Source organism: Galleria mellonella, unplaced genomic scaffold, assembly GCF_026898425.1.
Source record: "Galleria mellonella isolate WM207_F2 unplaced genomic scaffold, CSIRO_AGI_GalMel_v1 utg74, whole genome shotgun sequence".
In the NCBI taxonomy this organism is placed as follows: Eukaryota; Metazoa; Arthropoda; class Insecta; order Lepidoptera; family Pyralidae; genus Galleria; species Galleria mellonella.
Genome location: NW_026442147.1, coordinates 605,461 through 623,375, shown reverse-complemented (window position 1 = coordinate 623,375; position 17,915 = coordinate 605,461). Strand labels below are relative to the sequence as shown.

General features: G+C 29.6%; 1 protein-coding gene and 1 long non-coding RNA gene across 7 annotated transcripts in view; one reads left to right on the top strand and one right to left on the bottom strand.

Moving 5' to 3' along the window:
• The window catches only part of LOC113516302 (rap1 GTPase-activating protein 1), a 319,783-nt gene that overhangs the window by 79,092 nt on the left and 222,776 nt on the right, over positions 1-17,915 (bottom strand). Inside the window, exon 1 of one of the 6 annotated variants that reach the window (XM_052900958.1) lies at positions 1,361-1,610. The exons of the other annotated variants lie outside the window; for them this stretch is intronic. Within the exon in view, the coding sequence (XP_052756918.1) occupies positions 1,361-1,468 (108 nt within the window). The 5' untranslated portion in view covers positions 1,469-1,610. Of the gene's footprint in view, positions 1-1,360; positions 1,611-17,915 lie in introns of those variants that run through there. 6 annotated transcript variants of the gene reach the window in all.
• LOC128202052 (uncharacterized) lies at positions 1,784-3,671 on the top strand. Its single transcript, XR_008253578.1, has 2 exons — positions 1,784-2,003; positions 2,867-3,671. It is a non-coding gene; the product is annotated as an uncharacterized LOC128202052 (long non-coding RNA).

Here is a 17,915-nt window from a genome sequence, read left to right as displayed (position 1 = left end):
ATAAAGTTGGTTATGAAACTGTAACATTTTAAAAACAAATATTTGTAAATTTAATTAAAAAATGTGTATATGTACACTAATGTTCATGACTTAATTTAAGATGCCACTAATAATATTATATTCGTTATGCTGACCTTAGCTAACACTTAAGACTTGTTAAGTTTTACATAAAATAGAGACCAGTCAAATGTTAAATTATATTTCTGACGAAAACAATTCAGGAATCAATCGTGAAGAAGTAGACAATTTTAATTTATAACGTGACAAATTTTTAAAACAATAAGTAGTAGAAAATAATATAAGTATTAACTAATAAACCTAAAGTATGTATTTAGGTTAGAATACGATAAGCAAAATAATTTTAGGAAAGAACCAGTTTGGCAGGAGCATTATAAATTTACAAAAAGAAGTTTATCGCTTACCTAATTACCATAACAGTGGCTACATGTGCCATTCGTGCAAAAAGTTTATAAATTTCTTTATATGATGTACATATAAAATATTTTTTCGATAGACGAAATAGATTAAATTTTTTTTTAAATGCATTATGTGTTTAACTAAGGTCGTGGTCCTAAACATTGAAGGTAAATCAGCATTAACACAGTTCCTTACCCAAAGCTAAAACGAGCAGAAAAACTAGCAAATGACGAATAGATAAAATACATAATAGAGCAAATATGCCAAAAGACGTTAACATCGATATGACTAGTACAGTTAGAACCAAATAAAGACGTGTTGGCAATGACATCAAGGACGCTATTACTATTAGTAAAGTGTAATATGAATTGCAAAGTCTTCAAGTTCATTGAGTTGTTAATAAAATTATTCAAACTATTTATGTGATACGATTAAGAAAACATGACACCAAAGCACTCATGCATATAATTCAAGCAATTCTAGTATTCGGCGAATGCAATCAGTTCATATATAGACATATATAGAATCTTAATAGTATTATTTCATACATTCAAAAAACAAATATTTTATAGTCTTTTATTCATGTTTAATATAACCAGAATGAACTAAAGATATCAAATTTATAATTATTGTACTGAAATTATAGATATTTAATAGGTTAAAGTTAAAATATAGAATACTTTTGTTCCAAATATTGATCAGAGAGTAAATTTTATTTTCAAAGCAAAACGCAAGTTACGTTATTAAATTAATGTACGTAACAGTATTCATGCCGAAATATATTGCCCAGAGTATATGTTAATGTAAGGTATTTGCAACATAGACAAATCCATAATCAGTAACTGATAAGATTGGCTTAATTTTCAAGGGCATGGAAAATCATTATGGGAGTTACAGTAAACTGCGTAAAATTGTTTTGAAAATAGCAAAAATAAATATTTACCTCGTCGGAGATAGGAGAGCCGAGTGGTGAATCTTTGGGACTTTTTGATTTTATAAAATGTTTTTCGACTATGCTCGATAGAGATCGTCTTCTAGGAATCGCAAACATTTTTCATCAAATATTCACACAATTGAACACATCTCTAATAACATTTGAAGTACAATAAATGATATGCAAGTACAAATAAAAAAAAAAAAACTCAAATATTAGTATTAATATATAGCACGTCTGATCAACCTGAATTAACAGAGGAAAATGGCCACGAAAACTGTAGCACACCGCATAACATACTGATAGTAAACGGTAGGCGTCCAGGAAAATGTGCGATAACAGGACAATTTACATACGCCACTGTAAAAATTTGCTTCATAAGTAGCTTCGTATGAAATATCGGATAACACTAATTGTAACAGGTACAACTTGGTATTATACGCTAGTGGTATTAAACTGGAACAATTAAATACTAAAGTAACCTATTGTCATCAGATACACCGTATTCCATCTGAAGAAGAAGTTAAGAGTCTCTGAAACTGACACGGACATATGAGACAAGTCATAAAAATGCAGAAAGCAAGAGATATATCTAAGGATAGACACATAAAATTATAAAGAATTTTGTCACTCTGTTCTTTTAGCATACCACGTAAGTAATTTGGCGTGAAGATAGATAGATTATATTAATTTGACACTACCTATAAATATACGTCTATATCTATCTATATAACTTAGATAAAATCAACAAAAGCATTACACAGGCCATCGTCATTATGGCTGCCGCAACATTCGTTATACTCGCATTTCACCCTTTCATTTTCGAATGCAAAGAATTCGAAAATGGTTTGTAATTTTTGCTGAAAGGTAGTATAAGGGTAGTTCATATTTCAATAGACATTACATATCTACAGACTTAATTAAAATGTTATAAACATTTTGCAGCAATTTATAATACGAAATATAAACAAAAATGGCAAACTTACAGCTTCTTTAAAATATAATCTAGTTGACCTACAATTATTCCTTATAAGCAGGTAACACACTTTAAATTAGATTAGAGAAATAATAATAACAGATCATTTAGCTCTTGGTAATGTAGACGCGATATTATGCATAAATACATTAAGAATTGATTATTGTTTATGTATTTTCAATTGACTTCAAACAGAAGAAGGATCTCAATTAGGTTGTATTTTAAGTTTTATGTTACCTACCTCATAACACTGTCAGTTGTAATCTAATTTAGAAAATTACTTTTTTTATTGAAAAGGATATACTTGGATCTTAGTCCCTTATAAATTTTATAAAATCGGTTCAGTAGTTTAGTTTTTAGTACAAAATAATTAGTATTGCCATAATTGAAGTCGGCTTTTTTGTGGAAAGCAATCTTATTATTAACATGACTATACACTTATATATAATCATAACAGACAAAGTCCCTTTAATCCACAACACAATATGAGAAGTACCTCGTTTACAAAATAAACACCATAAAAAGAATAAACTTTATAGCATTGTCCAATCTAAACAACCCCGAAATCAAGCGGTTCTGGCAAATAAAGATAAATAGATTGATGAGCACGTACTAAATTGAACTATAATGCTTGATACATAAAGACCAAAATATGGTTCTCAAATGGAAGTATGAAGAAAAGGTGATGCACACGGATTTCCACTTGTCTCCAAAAGGAAAGTTAATGAAGAGAAAAGTCTGACCGCTAGAAAGAAAAGACAGTTTTACGTTAGAAAATGAGCAATAGAGTTGTTTTATAAACTTATTAACCAAAATGACATATTAAAACTGTTAGGACTGTAATAAAATTATCCGAGTCTATTATATTGATTACCATATTTTTTGTTACTAGTTAAATATTTATAAATCTGTTTTGAGTAAAAAAAAGCATTGAATACTTGTCGTTATTCATTTATGTTATGCTAGCTGCATACCGCGGCTTTCCCTATGTGAATTAGGATAAAAATTATAATAATAATTTTTATTTCTATACGTTCAATGTGTTAAACTTCATGCAAATACGTTCAGATGTCTAAATGTGATATTGAGTAAAAATTTTAATATTTAAACATCTTTAATACTTTATCCCGAACTTGCATATTTGTAATACTAGTAGATTGTAAGATTATCAGTGCTTTCTTTACTGCAACTGTGTATTGTAACTTTATTGAATGTGTGTGTAACTCTAACGTCAAACTACTAAATACGCTAAATATAATAGGTTCGTATTTATATCTTGACAGATTTAGAATATACAATTCTCGAATAGAGAAAACATTGAATAAAATAAAGGCATACAACTTGTATCGTTTTTTATTTCTTTTGAAATTACAGCTCCTTTGGATCATGGTGAAAGATGTTAACTGACGCTGAATATTCCATATGGAAACTTTTACCTTAAATATCTAAAACTTTATTATGTATTTGCAAAAACTCTGAGGCGTCTCATACATACTGACATATTTTACAGTTACTATAATAAAATAGCAACTAATATGATATTTGAAGTAACAAAGATGATTATATTTATTGTCTGTCCATTTAATGGCCAATTTAAATGTTTGGATAAATCATGTCGACAAACTACGAGATATTTTATAGACAGTATAGACACGTAATATTCAACACATTTGAATTTAGAGCAAGGAATCGTGTGTATACAAATATATTATGCATCGGAATAGACTTATTATGCCAAATAAATGTATTCCAAAAAATACATAGATATAAGCGAATCCAGAATCTCTTCTTTCAAAGTTGCTTAAAAAGTTAGATATCATTTAGTAGATTATAGTAGACTATAAAAGTCTATTATCTTAAAAAGATAGATAAGTAATAATTATAGAGCAAGCGCGGACTCTTATAGTTGCAAAGAAAATCTTATTATTACTCTTGTTTGTTTTCGTATAATTTGTTTACTAAATACATAGAACAAAATCGCAGTGGACGAACTTCGTCTTAACAGAGTGATTCGATTGAAAAGTTTGTAAAGCGACAGCCCTTAGTGAAGTTGTGCCGACCGGTGCACTCACGGTTTTTTGCACTTCGCCATTACAACACTTTGTATCGAAAAAACGTGGAAATAGAACTGAGAAAGAGGGCAAGTTCATTAATTGAAAGCTCTTTTAGTATACTTTTTATTATGATGAAAAAGTACATCTTACTCCGCAAATATGTGACATAAAATGTTTCGTGGACACAATAAATTTAAATTTTTTAAATTTAGAATACTTAATGACGTGTCTACAAGTAGAATAATTGTGTTTTTTAACGTGCAATTTCTCTAATATTGTGGGTGCCTATGGACGGCATGTAATCACATATCATCATGTGAGCCACATGCTCGTTTGCCCCTGTGTTATAAACAAAAAAACTGTCAAAATCTTTGTTAATTTTCCGTGACCATATTATTGTATTACTAATTCGTCTGCATGATCGAGGTATACTGATAGACAGTAATAAAAAGCCTAATATCCATCACAAATAATATTTGGTATATTTGGTACACACATACCAAATCTCATGTCAATTGAGTCGATATAACACTGAGCTGTAATACTTGTAAATAAATTCACGATTACATACATAGTATTAGTAAGAATTAATATTACAGGATTGACATATACATATGAATATATACTCGTATATACATAAGTGGGTATATATTGGAGCCATACTACTTGGCGCACGTTCAACTCAACCGAGCATGTATTGCCATCTCCGACGCGAAATGTTTACATACATGCTCACCCTAAAATATTGCAACGATTAAGTACGTGAGGTGCTTATATAAAAATTATTCGTATTATAAAACAAACTGATTTCTAAATGCAAAAGGCTGTTTAACAAGCGAAAGTCATGAAGACATCCTGCAATAAAAACATATGGAAATCAGTAAAGATATTGGTTTCGTTTCGGACATAAGTAATTCAATGTAACAAGCAGAAGTTTTGCATTTATGTTTTTTGTGTTTTTACTTCTTAATATAACTTATACTGTTTATATGAAATCGTTTAAAATATTTTTAGTTATGTACATATTTTTTATAATATAAGGGCAAACGAGCATGCGGCTTACCTGATGGTAAGCGACTATCACCACCCATGATCATCCGCAACATCAGAGGCATTACAGGTGACGAGGTGGCGGTGGTGATGAGGTTAAAGGAATTTACTGTTTTATTGATTTTTATTAATTCAAATTAATTAAAATTGAGATTAAATAAAAAGTTATAAACAGAGACACAGGGAACATTTTTATCTTAAAATCAACTTATTACTTACACTCTTATGAAATTTAATTTCATAAAGAGTCTTAATAAGACCTATTTTACTATTATCAAGTTTTTTTTACCTAACAAATATAAATAACTATCGCTAGTCGTAACCACACCTCAAGAGATGTATTGAGGTCCTTCAATTTATGTCGATTTCCAGTTTGGCGTTAGCAAAAAATGAGAACAGCGCCCTCTATATTTCAAAGTAGTCCATTCGCTGACATGGGTCAGTTTTATTGCTGCCTCGTGGTGTCACATATACGAATTTTCTCACAACCCTGCCCTAATTCTCATACATATTTAATAAGGGTCCAGAATAAATTTAACAGAAAACAGAAGAATTGAGGTCCATCAGATGATTTAGCTAAATTGCTCAAAGATGAAATTGGAAACCACCTTGTGAATTTAAAAAATATAGGTCACGTGGAATATATAAATTAAATACTACAGAGATGATAAATTAAACAGTACATCGAGATATATTTTGTAATACTGGAAGCTTTTAGGAATGTCATTACTATGACATAAGAATTTTGTGACACGCGCACACACTTCTACAGAACATAAAGTATACTCTATTAAAGCCTTTAAACTCCATTACAAATAAAATATATTACATTGATTTAATAATTTCACAAAAGACTTGGAGTTAAGAAATATACAACTACTTATAGATTTACAACTAATACATCTTACTCTATACTCGTAACAGCTACTTAACCGTATGCTCGACAATAATTTTAAAGATCACTTTCTAATATCATAGCAAACTATACTTTCGCTTTAAAAGTCTATAATAAATATAGTGAAAACATAGAGAATAAAGTTTGTAATGTGTTTTTGTTTAAGTGCTTTACTCGTACAAGTATGGGCTTTACATATGTTATTGCAAACCACTTTACTCTCTAATAAGAGTTGTCTGTAAATAAAAGAATAGGTACATCATCTTCATTTTACAAAATATTTTTAAAAATATTAAATATTAGCGACCCATGTTTTTTTTTCACTCCATTTGCACTCTTTGACCCATGCTTGGATTCGCATCTTTTTTTTTCCTTTTTAATATAATATAGCTGACGTTATTCGCTGATAGCCTTCTATACATTGCTGAATTTTTAAAATCAATAATCGAAGTATTTTTTATGTTTATTCTTTACAAATAAAATTAATATTATTATAAAGAGGAGAGGTGTGGTACCTTTCCTCATTATAATATTATTAATAGTTTAGATTACTGTAACCATATTAACGTAACGATATATTTTATTGTTATCAATATTTTATCTTTCTTCCGTTGCTCTATATCAGTTTGGGGGTTGGTGTATTACGGTTTTTAGTTCAATTTCTTTAGTTTTCACTCCTTTCCAAGAATATAATTTTTTTATTTATGTATATTTAATATAACATACTTTATTCATAATTCTTTATTTCGTGTCTTATCTTTAATTTGGTGATAGGATTAGATCTCAATCTACCACATATAATTCTTACTAGTAACATTTTCTTCATCTCTAAGTATCGCATGTTCTTACCAAAACATACGATTCAATAGAAACTCCTGTATTGTTGGTATTATTTGCAAATTTCTTTTTATATACTTATTCTCAGTCTTATATGTTTTTATTACATCACACAAGCAAAACAACAACCGCATCTAAACTATATATACTCAATTTACATCTGTCACTTTTTCGGGCCAACATTTAGATTCACTAAAGGAAGCGGAACGGATCATGTTGTTGTAAATCTTATTTAGTTGTGATTCAGTTTAATTTTATCAAGTACTATAATATTGAAAAGGAAATCGAACTTGTCTTAAATTGAAATTTCGGTACTTAATCAAAATGCAATAAAACCATTCATTTTAGTAAATGTTAAATCAAGGTTTATACAATATTTTGAATTTCGATTTTAGGTTAATTTAACTCTTTCTGTTGGTGAAACATGCAAATAGATATGTAATTAGTAATAAAATTTAATATACATTCATTTACTAATACATAAACTCGCACATTCAAGGTTAAATTGTGTCAGCAGATTGACTAGCATTATAATACAAGATTGCATTAGGTACCGTTAATATAATGCTTGTACGTACTCTGGCGCCATACATAATGATCGACTAATTTAGTCTTAAATTTTGTATGCACATAATCATTCAAAATCTCACAGCCGTATATCAATTTACTCTATCAACATTACCTATGTGGCTATATATGATCTATTTAATAATTTATTTTATTAAAGAATAGGAAATTTAAATACCGATTTGGGAATGTATGGAAAAAATCAAAGCCAAAACTTTATAATTACGTAATCTTTACACAGAATAATAATTGACGAAAACGCAAACTAAGCTAGTTTTGATAATAATTAAAATATAAAATCTGACTCTTTTGCAATACAGCAGATTAAAATTCAAAGTCATACGAAATATAAAACTGGACGAATATTCTACTTACAAATTAAAAATATAACGAAATAATGAATAGTTGCAATATTTGCCAACAATAGCTTACTCGTAAAACCGTTGCGCTAAAGAAATATGCATAATTTAATACTGAGCTATAATATATATATATAAGGGGTGTGTTAATTAATGTGAGTGACGATACTCCAGTCTAACTAAGCAACCATAAAACCAACCATTTTATTGAGTCAGGTGACGCAATAATATGACCTTCACCTAGCCAAGTAAGGATGGAGTAATTACTTTATAAAGTTCATACAGTCGACATATGTGACGTATAGATTTATTGGGATGAAAAATAGAATACACAATTTTTGTTATTCCATTGTCTTTAAATACAATTAATTTACTAGAGTTCAATTGTTTCATATCTTAAGACTGTTATCTACACATTCATCTTTGGAATGTTATCGCCTCATTTTCAGAGTCCTATGTCAAAATAAATATAAAAATATTTTAGAAATTGCACTTTTAGAGATAATAACATATTGCATAGATCCGTCACTTTGTGAAAAAGTGAAGGAGAAAAAAAACTACTTAAAAAAATCAATTTAATAATTTTATTCGCTAAACGCTAAATTTTTTTTTCACTTCTCAATTAATAGTATCTGTTACAACTACTGCCAAAATCCCTCAAGGGGGAGGCTGTTAAAGGCTGATATGATGATGGTGATTATCTGTTTTGTTTTTCCTATGAGATTACGTGTTTAAAGGCTAGTAAGTTTTATTCTTTTCTTCCCAATAAACCTTAATATTTCAAAAGTGCTTTTAAAACCTACCTATATCTCGCAAATTCGCGTGTACACAGAGTATCCCATATATTAAATTATGATATAAGCTATCCATGTATCATATATTCGAATTCGTTCTGTACTTTTATGTGAAAGAGTAACAAACATTCACACATTCTCACAGACTGTCGCGTTTATAATAGTAATATATCTGTTACTTCCAACAAACAAAGTAACTACCAACTGTATACTTACTTATACAAAATAATATGTATACAATGTAAAGGAAAACGCGACATGTAAGAAATTATTAATCAATTCCCCTATAGTAGTAGCCGAACTACTTTCAATAGTTCAGCTACCAAAAAATATGGCGTGTCACTGTTTAGTCACGAAATATTGCGTGCTTAAACTAGGTACAGGTTAATATTATTAATAATAGAAATAATTTCAGACTAGTTTTTAATAATTATTAACATTTTAGTTTTTGTGGGTATCGTTATTTAGTGACGTCATTCGTGGCCTTTTCTATTCTACAGTTAGCTTGCTCCCGTGGCTTTGCTTGCTTGCGACTCGTTATCAACTATTGCCGTGGCGATTTCCATAAATTGTACCTGATTGATTGATACACAGCTAACGATAATTCAAGAGTCATGATTACACAAAATTGTAAGCCGATTTATACAATAAACCTATTATTAATATGTAATCTTATTAATATAATAAAATTGTAATTAAACGATAACTGTACATTGAAACATATTTAAGGAAAAATAATATGAGGGGCCTTAATAAGACTATTAAATGATAAAACAATATATTATATAAATTTTGTCCTTCCATCTGTTTATATTTTTGCTCTGGTATCACGTAAAAACTATTGCACCAAATTGGATACAGTTTTCACAGTTTTGCTCCTGAAGATCTAAATTAAGGTTTTTGTTCCATCTTGATATGCTTTCTAAAAGGAGTTATTAGATTGGCTTTCCTGCTTCTTGAATCCATACTTGCAAAGTAGTGCACTTTAAGTTTCTTTTTTTTTTAACTAATTAATATGTTCGGTTTATCTTAATTATACATCACGTAAGGAATCTACTCTTTAAAATTTTGCTTTGATACAAATAATACAATACTATACTGGTAGCTTCGCTGATGAAATAGCTACTGAGATCTTATGATTAATCAGTGGGTGAATCACGGATAAAGAGATGGAAAACATAAATACCTATCACTACTAATCTATTTCTTATTATGTTACAAACCTTATTAACCGCTAGCACATTTTTCCACTTCTTTAGAAATCAACAATTCTATATAGCGAAAATATATATGCAGCGGGAAGCTTTGTTTGTCGCACTAATTTTTGGAACTACCAGTCGGAGTTAAAAAATTATTCTGCATTTCATAGCACATTTTTTGAGATAAGACCAAAACCATGATATGACCACAGTTAAAACAACTATATAAAGCTAATACAATAATAATACCATAATCAATAAATTTATTTACAAACGTAAATATTTACTCACAAAATTTCGCGTAAGAAGTACTTACTATATTTTACTACTTCAGTTTTTGTATTTCGGTCATACCTGAAACAAAAAAAAAAACAACCATTTGTAAAACATGGAATTTGTAATTGACTTAATATTTTACTAATAATAAATCAGATCTATTACTATAGATCTGATTTATTATTAGTAAAATAGTATTAATATTGTAATGATTCATAATAAAGTTTATAGGTTTATTTTTAATTTAAACACTAAACAACAATAGGGATAAAAGGTAATGTTTCGTTGAATGTAAATTCCGTTTCCCCGTTGACGCAACCTTACTAACTACCAATTTATATAAATACTTTACAAATATTTTGTACCAAAATATAGCACTAGTATAGTATATTATTTGTCATAAATATATATACACTAAGTTGGGTTTGCCCCCTAAATGCCTATGTTTAACAGTGGACAGTTAAAGCCTGATGTGATGATGTCATTATTAAGTATATATAAAAAGAAAGACGATACAAAGTAATCTGCTTGGGGACCTCTGTCTCGTTATTTTGCTATGAAGAAGCAGTTATGCTTCTTCGTGGCAAAATAACGAGACGAGACACAGTATGACTATGTTTACATTCAGTGAGAAAGATTCATCATCATCATCATTCATCATGACCATATGAGGATGTCATTTTTTTCAATACCGCTGTCAAAACCGTGATTGGTATATTGTATTAGTACTCTTCCTCGATTGCTTTCTCCTACCACTGACCTTAAATTTAAGGGTAGTATATGGTAGTACAGGTGGTTTACGGAGGCACAATATCGAATAAATATTATTTATTAATAAAGATTTAACCAAATTGCATCAAATGCAACAACGAACGTCGAATACATAACATATACTCCAATTGAGATACTCTATATTAAAATTTTAATAAGTGCTACTAAAAGTAGTAAGTTTGTTCAAGACTCAAACTACTTACAAGTTTCGGAATTTGTTGTTGAGTTATCCACGGTACTAGCGATTATTTTAAACTTTACTGTATCAAAAACATGCAACATAATAAAAACAATAACTGATATCAACTTCAAAAGCGTTCCCACCATAAAACTGCACTTACATAAGCACCATAATCTTATGTCGACACGTCCCACTTTCAACACGAAAACAAACAGTGAACAAACTATAAACAAATGAGTTACAGGACAAAAGTTGGGAAAGTGAGTTTCACTCCCCGTATACTAGGTAGGTATTTTAGAGGAAATTTACAATTCGTTTGTATTTTTTTTTATTTTCGATTTGGATATTTATTTTTGCATTTTCCATAGTATTGACAAATATTTTAATGAATCTAAAATATGGACTTTTATTTCATAGTTTTAATAATTTGCTCTAATTAATTGTTACTACTCGTAGATAACTTTTGTACCAGCTACTTTAGGAAGTATTATGTAATGTCATTTTATTTTTATTGGAGATGTTTTGAATTATGAATTTTCATAAATACTTGGTTATACCGTGTTCTGTTGCGCAATGATAGAAAGTTTAATGTAATATAGACGAACTAGAAGTAGGCTAAGCCGGATGATTTTGACAATTTTATTCTGTTACAAAAATCCCTAAAGTATGTATTAACCATGTTAAAAAAAAATTAAATTAACTATTTATGCAAATTTTGCTTTCATACCAATGCGAAAATCTAAATATAAAAAAATCGTCCTTAATAAAACCTTAGCAAATGCGTACTTTACTTCACCTATAAACTGACCGACATAGTTCGAAGGATAAGCAAGCTGAAATGGTAATGGGCTAGTCACATAGCTCGAAAAATGGACAATCGATGGGTAAGAAGGGTTCTGAATTAGTGACCCCGTATCGGCAAATGCAGACGGACGACCCCCCTGAGTGTCGACCTTAAATGCATTGCAGGTAGTCGAAGGATGCAAATGACTCAGAACCGTTCCTTATGGCAGTCTATGGAGGCGCCTATGTTCTGTTGTGGACAGATAATGGCTGAGATGATGATGATGATATATAAACACATAAATATTATACGTAATATACAAAAATGTTATAAATTTTCTAAACTTGAAATTATTTCCCTTTTGTTAACAGATCAATTAAGACATATGACCCTCTAATGCCTAAATAATCATTACATTATATTAAACCATTGGGTATTGTCGTTTATATTATTGGGATTAGGTAGATGACTATTCAGGATAACCCAACAACTATTCATACATGCTTAGGGAAATATTTAACTCTCTATTAATAGTTTTATTTTAAATTAGTCACAATATTATAACTTTTTTATATTATTTATAAGTTATAATATATTATTTATATTATAACTTAATTTTTTTATAAGACGTTTGAGTTTTTACAAAAGAATAAGTTTATAAAATTATCAAACGAAAAACATAGAACTATATTTCACAGCGTCACCTTTTTTATGACGTCCTTAAAATATTCTAGAAGGCTGACATTTCACATTACCCAGGATATCAGAGTCGCGAAGGTATGCGTCACGCGTCGCTGCTCACCCTAACACTTATTAGAATTAGCTGACGAAGCGAAATCCACACTTTAGGACTACCTGCCATCATACCAAAATATAGTTTAGAAATAGAGGAAAATAAGTATGATATAGTTTATGATGTTTATATAGATAGTAGGTCATCGGAGATAGTTTAGTGCGTCATTATTCTAAATGTTATCACATGAATTTATAATATAAAATGAATGTTAATTTAAGTATACATAGATATTTTATAATTACAGCATTAGAAATATTTGTTTGAGAAGCACTCTAGGACAGAAAGGCGCTCCACGCAACAGTATATAATAATATATATTTAAATTATTAAATAGTGAAAGTATTAAAACATATCTATTTTCAGAGCTCTTATTAACTTAATTTTATCTTTTTTTTTTTACTTGTGTTTTGGAATCAGATTCTTTTCTATATTACTTACTTATATTAATTTATTGCAATATCAGTATGTAGTAATAAATACCTAATAGATAGGTATGTAATAATATATAGTAATAAATTTGTGTGATCTCAGAATAGAATGGGCCACCCCTTCCTTTTCCGTGGATATCAGAAGAGGCGACTGAGCGAATTTAATGGTAGAGGGATGAGCAACAGCGTCCCTCTTAAAACATCACCAAAGCCTAACTGCGGTTGCCAATTCGACCGCCGAGCGTGGCGACTACTGACAACACCCTTACTTATTGGTGAGGCTTATGTTTAAAAGTGAACAGTAAATGGCTATAATGATGATAATAACAAGGAATAATAAGATACTAAATGAACATGAAGTAAAACTGTAATCAAATGAATAAGATTTCATTTGCGTACAATTCCAGTAAAAGCTCCAGTATCATGAATCGTTGTAGAAAATGTAGGTAATACATTTTTAAGGCAGGGTTTATTTTAAAACAAATTGCAATCTTTTCAAACACAACTGTTATGTAAGGTTCGTTAACACGGTTATGCAATGTGGTTTTAAATTTTAATAGGCATCCAATTAAGATAAGTTTTTCGTACCTCGACACGCACAGAGCCACGTGGTCTTTTTGAGTTCTCTTAAAAGTAATAAAATTAAAAATTATAACTTAACAAAATAAATTTACAAAAACCAGAGACATATTTTTAATTTATTACATAGATAACATAACAGAAATTGTTTATTTTTTAATAAAGTCTCATTTTGTAGTTACAGCGTTTAATAATACACTCGACTATTATATGAGCATAAATAATATATTATTCAATTCAAATGTTTTTAACATCAGTAACAGCCATACAATTAGTTATAGAAATACTTACGTATCACCATTGTCCAGATTTGCATGGCTAATATGGAAGTAAAATATTTTAAAAAATCGTTTTACATTGGAAAGTGTAACTTTTGTTTTTTAACATACCATTTTTTATAGATATTCACTTTTAGAGTTTCGCGTACATGATTTATGACTTATAAGGTACGAGAAATTGGCGACCTTTGAAAGACTATTGATGTGAAACAATGAGTGGGTAGAAGAAAAATGTTTGCCTCGGAAGCAGAGGTATGGCAGTGTTACATCATTCTAATCGTGACCACGGCCGGTACAACCCGATTGAAACGTTGAGATAGGAATAAGATAGTTTACCTAAATGATCGTATTAATTCTCGTCTCTGAAAATCTTTTTTTATAGATTGCTATTTTTATTAATTAATGTAAAGGATTTTATAAAATAACTAGATTTTCCCTGTGACTTCGCTCGCATGAATTAGTAATAAAATATCCTATGTGTTAAGTTAGAGTACTTAGTCGTGTACTTTCATTTCCCATTCAAATCTGTTTAGCCATTTAAGTTGCAAATATATAAACTTTAAATCTTCGTTACAAACTTTCATACTTATTATGAGTAATAGGAAGGAGGATAATATTAAATTAATACTTGAAAATCCATTAAATACGGTATTATTTATTAATATAATGTACTAATATTTAATAATTAATTTCATCATCATCATTTCAACCATTATCCGTCCACTTGGACATGAGCCTCCCACATAGACTGCCATAAATAACGCTCCTGAATAATTAATTATGGAAAATATATACTGAATAAATCATCTTTATTTTCTCTATAGAATTAATTATATCAAAATATTTCAGTATTGTAGCTTTGTAAATGCACTGAAACAAGGAAAATGCATTCTCAGAAATTGTATTAAAAATAAAATATTTCTGAGAACTGTTATAAATGTACTATATTATCAGAACCAAATAGCTGCATCACTTAACAAATAGAAAGTTTACAAAACTTATTAGCCCAAAGTGGTTAGGAAACAAAACGTTTCATAATTACCTACATTTGTACTTGCCGATTCTCCAAAGTTACCGTCAAGGGCCCAAACTTGTGAAACAATCGGGGACGTCAAAAGTTCGCTAATACTCTGAGTGCGTTGCTTTGTGACAGCAAAAAGGACTTTGGGTGTCTCGACTGATATTGCAGTAAGCAAAACTTCCACTGGGACCCGTTTTAAAAGTTAGAATGTTCCAGTGAAATGGGTTGTTTCGTTTTGCTGTTAAATTTCTTTGGAGACGTCATTTAATTATATTATTATAATTCTATACGATCGATGTTAAAGGATTTAAAAAAAAAATAAAAAAAAAAAAATATTTAGATCCAAGAAAAACAGTAACAAATAACAATTTGTAGAAAAACAAATTGTATCAACAAATATAAATTGAATAAACTGGCAGACTAGGTAAGTCGAAGTTCAACTAAAAGGTCAGTCTACGATTTCAATTGGCCAACGTTTGAGAACTAGACCAGATCTTCGCATCCGAAAACCTCGAATGTTAAAGACGAAAGTTTTCAATCAGTGTGTAATAACTTATAGAGTAGAAGTTACAATTTTATACTACTAGCCATGTGAGAAAACTATAAATTTCTCATAAAACTGTACACGGGATTATACTTAGTTTTTTTTTTTTTTTTGCGTGACATGTCTTGGAACGAGGACATTTACAGAATAACAAAAGTAATTCATATAGTCTGCGAGAATAGGACTATAACTCGAAAATCTTAACATACACAACACGACAAGAATAACATAAAAGGTTTTCAAAAGGCGACTTCGTACAAGCAAACGACGATTTTAAAAATGTTTGGAAGATACAATGGATTCACAGACATAACTAAGTTCTTCATAACCAGTTATGATAGTTTTAAACAATAAACACTTGAAATGATAATTAAATTTCTATAAAATGTCACTGTTATAATTCTAAGAAATTCTGCTATTCTACTTCCTAATCCTCCTGTTTTTGTAAACTGTTACTCAATCAAGCTTAAACAGCTGAATGGATTTGATTTAAGTTTGATACACTGTAGGATCTTATCTTGGATTACCACATTTCACACAGACAAAATTGCAGATTACTGCTACTCATTTATATCAATGGTATACAATGATTTATTTGTTTGTTTAATGCTGTCAAAAAACCACAGATTTTTTCCTTTTTTTAAATGTGCAATCATCATTATCATCATCTCATGTTTTAATGGCTTGGACTCATGTTTCTTATATTCCAATAAAAAACACATAAATAATTAAGATATTGTTTCATAATGTAAATTATTTTTAATTCGTATAAATGCCATCCTACTAATTAACGATCGTGTCATGTACCGTTAATGGTGTTCATGAATACAGATCAACACGTAGAATGTCATATATTACAACGGTCAAGTACATGAACATTTCCAATACCGAGCATTGTTAATGTGACACAGTAAAAATAAATTGTATACACGTAGCTTCATTCTTTAACTCTAACAACATTCTGGCTTCTCTTGCTAACTTAATTCCTTTTTTGTCTAATTATTTTTAAATATTTTACATTTTAATATATATGCGCATGTAATCTTTTTACTCCCGTGTTGGTATCACACACGTCATGACTGTAATAGATAGCAGTTATATGTAGAGCAAATTCTTGAATGATATTTAATTAATATAGATGATGGTGATAAAAAGGCGACACCATAATTTAGCGTAAATGAATTCTCACAATTAATTTAATATTCGCGAAGAAAACTTTACACCAATTTTATTCATTCAAAAAATACAAATAGTTTATTTAAGACTTTCTATGATTGTATGATTGTCTTCAATACTCAGTTATTTAGAAAATAACAACTTAAGATTGTTATTAATTTCAGAATTTTTAAACAGTGATTGTCACATTTTTTAGTTCCATTTTTTTCCTATTTGCAGTCCATTAAGATATAAAATTACTAGATCATATCACCTACTTCATCAGTAGTTCAATATTCAAGCATCATGTATTAAGTAGAGGCACTGCACGATTTCAACTGTGACTACACGAAACACCACAGACTTGCCTACTCTGATTCTGTTCATATCGCGTTGAGCACGAAGTCGTGACAACCAATAATGGTTCAGCATGCTCAAGAACTGTTTGTTGCGTAGCATTCGTCATGGTCCATTTATACGCTGGTAAGACAAAAAATTGTATGGTTTCGAAAGATTGCAGTTGTTTATGTGCCTTAGCAGTAGACCACAAAGGTCCTATTACAGAACTAAGTCGGTCTTTATATCTTTATATTATTTGAAATCTCAGAATGACGTCATATAGGAAAAATTGAATTTATTTATAAAAAGCAGTCGACATTTCTTGAATAATTGAAAAATAAGATTATATAGTTTATCTTTTAACTTATGTATAAGAGCAGAGCACATGAGAAAATATAAGAAAATCAATAATCCTTTAAAGAAAGTAATTCTTACAAACTCGAAACTCAATAAGAGTTACAATTGTAACTAATGTGGTCACTGCAAAACCATTTATTGTTAGTATTACAACACAACCATCCATAACCCAAATCTCTAGCAAGAAGCGTCCCACAAAACGTTACTATTCTACCTATTCTAAGCCGAAATGAAAACGTCATTCTCGCGAGATTACACTGTTCTTATTTCAAAACAGCGTTCTTTTCATCGCTGCGCACATTAGGACGGGTCGCTTTGAAAATT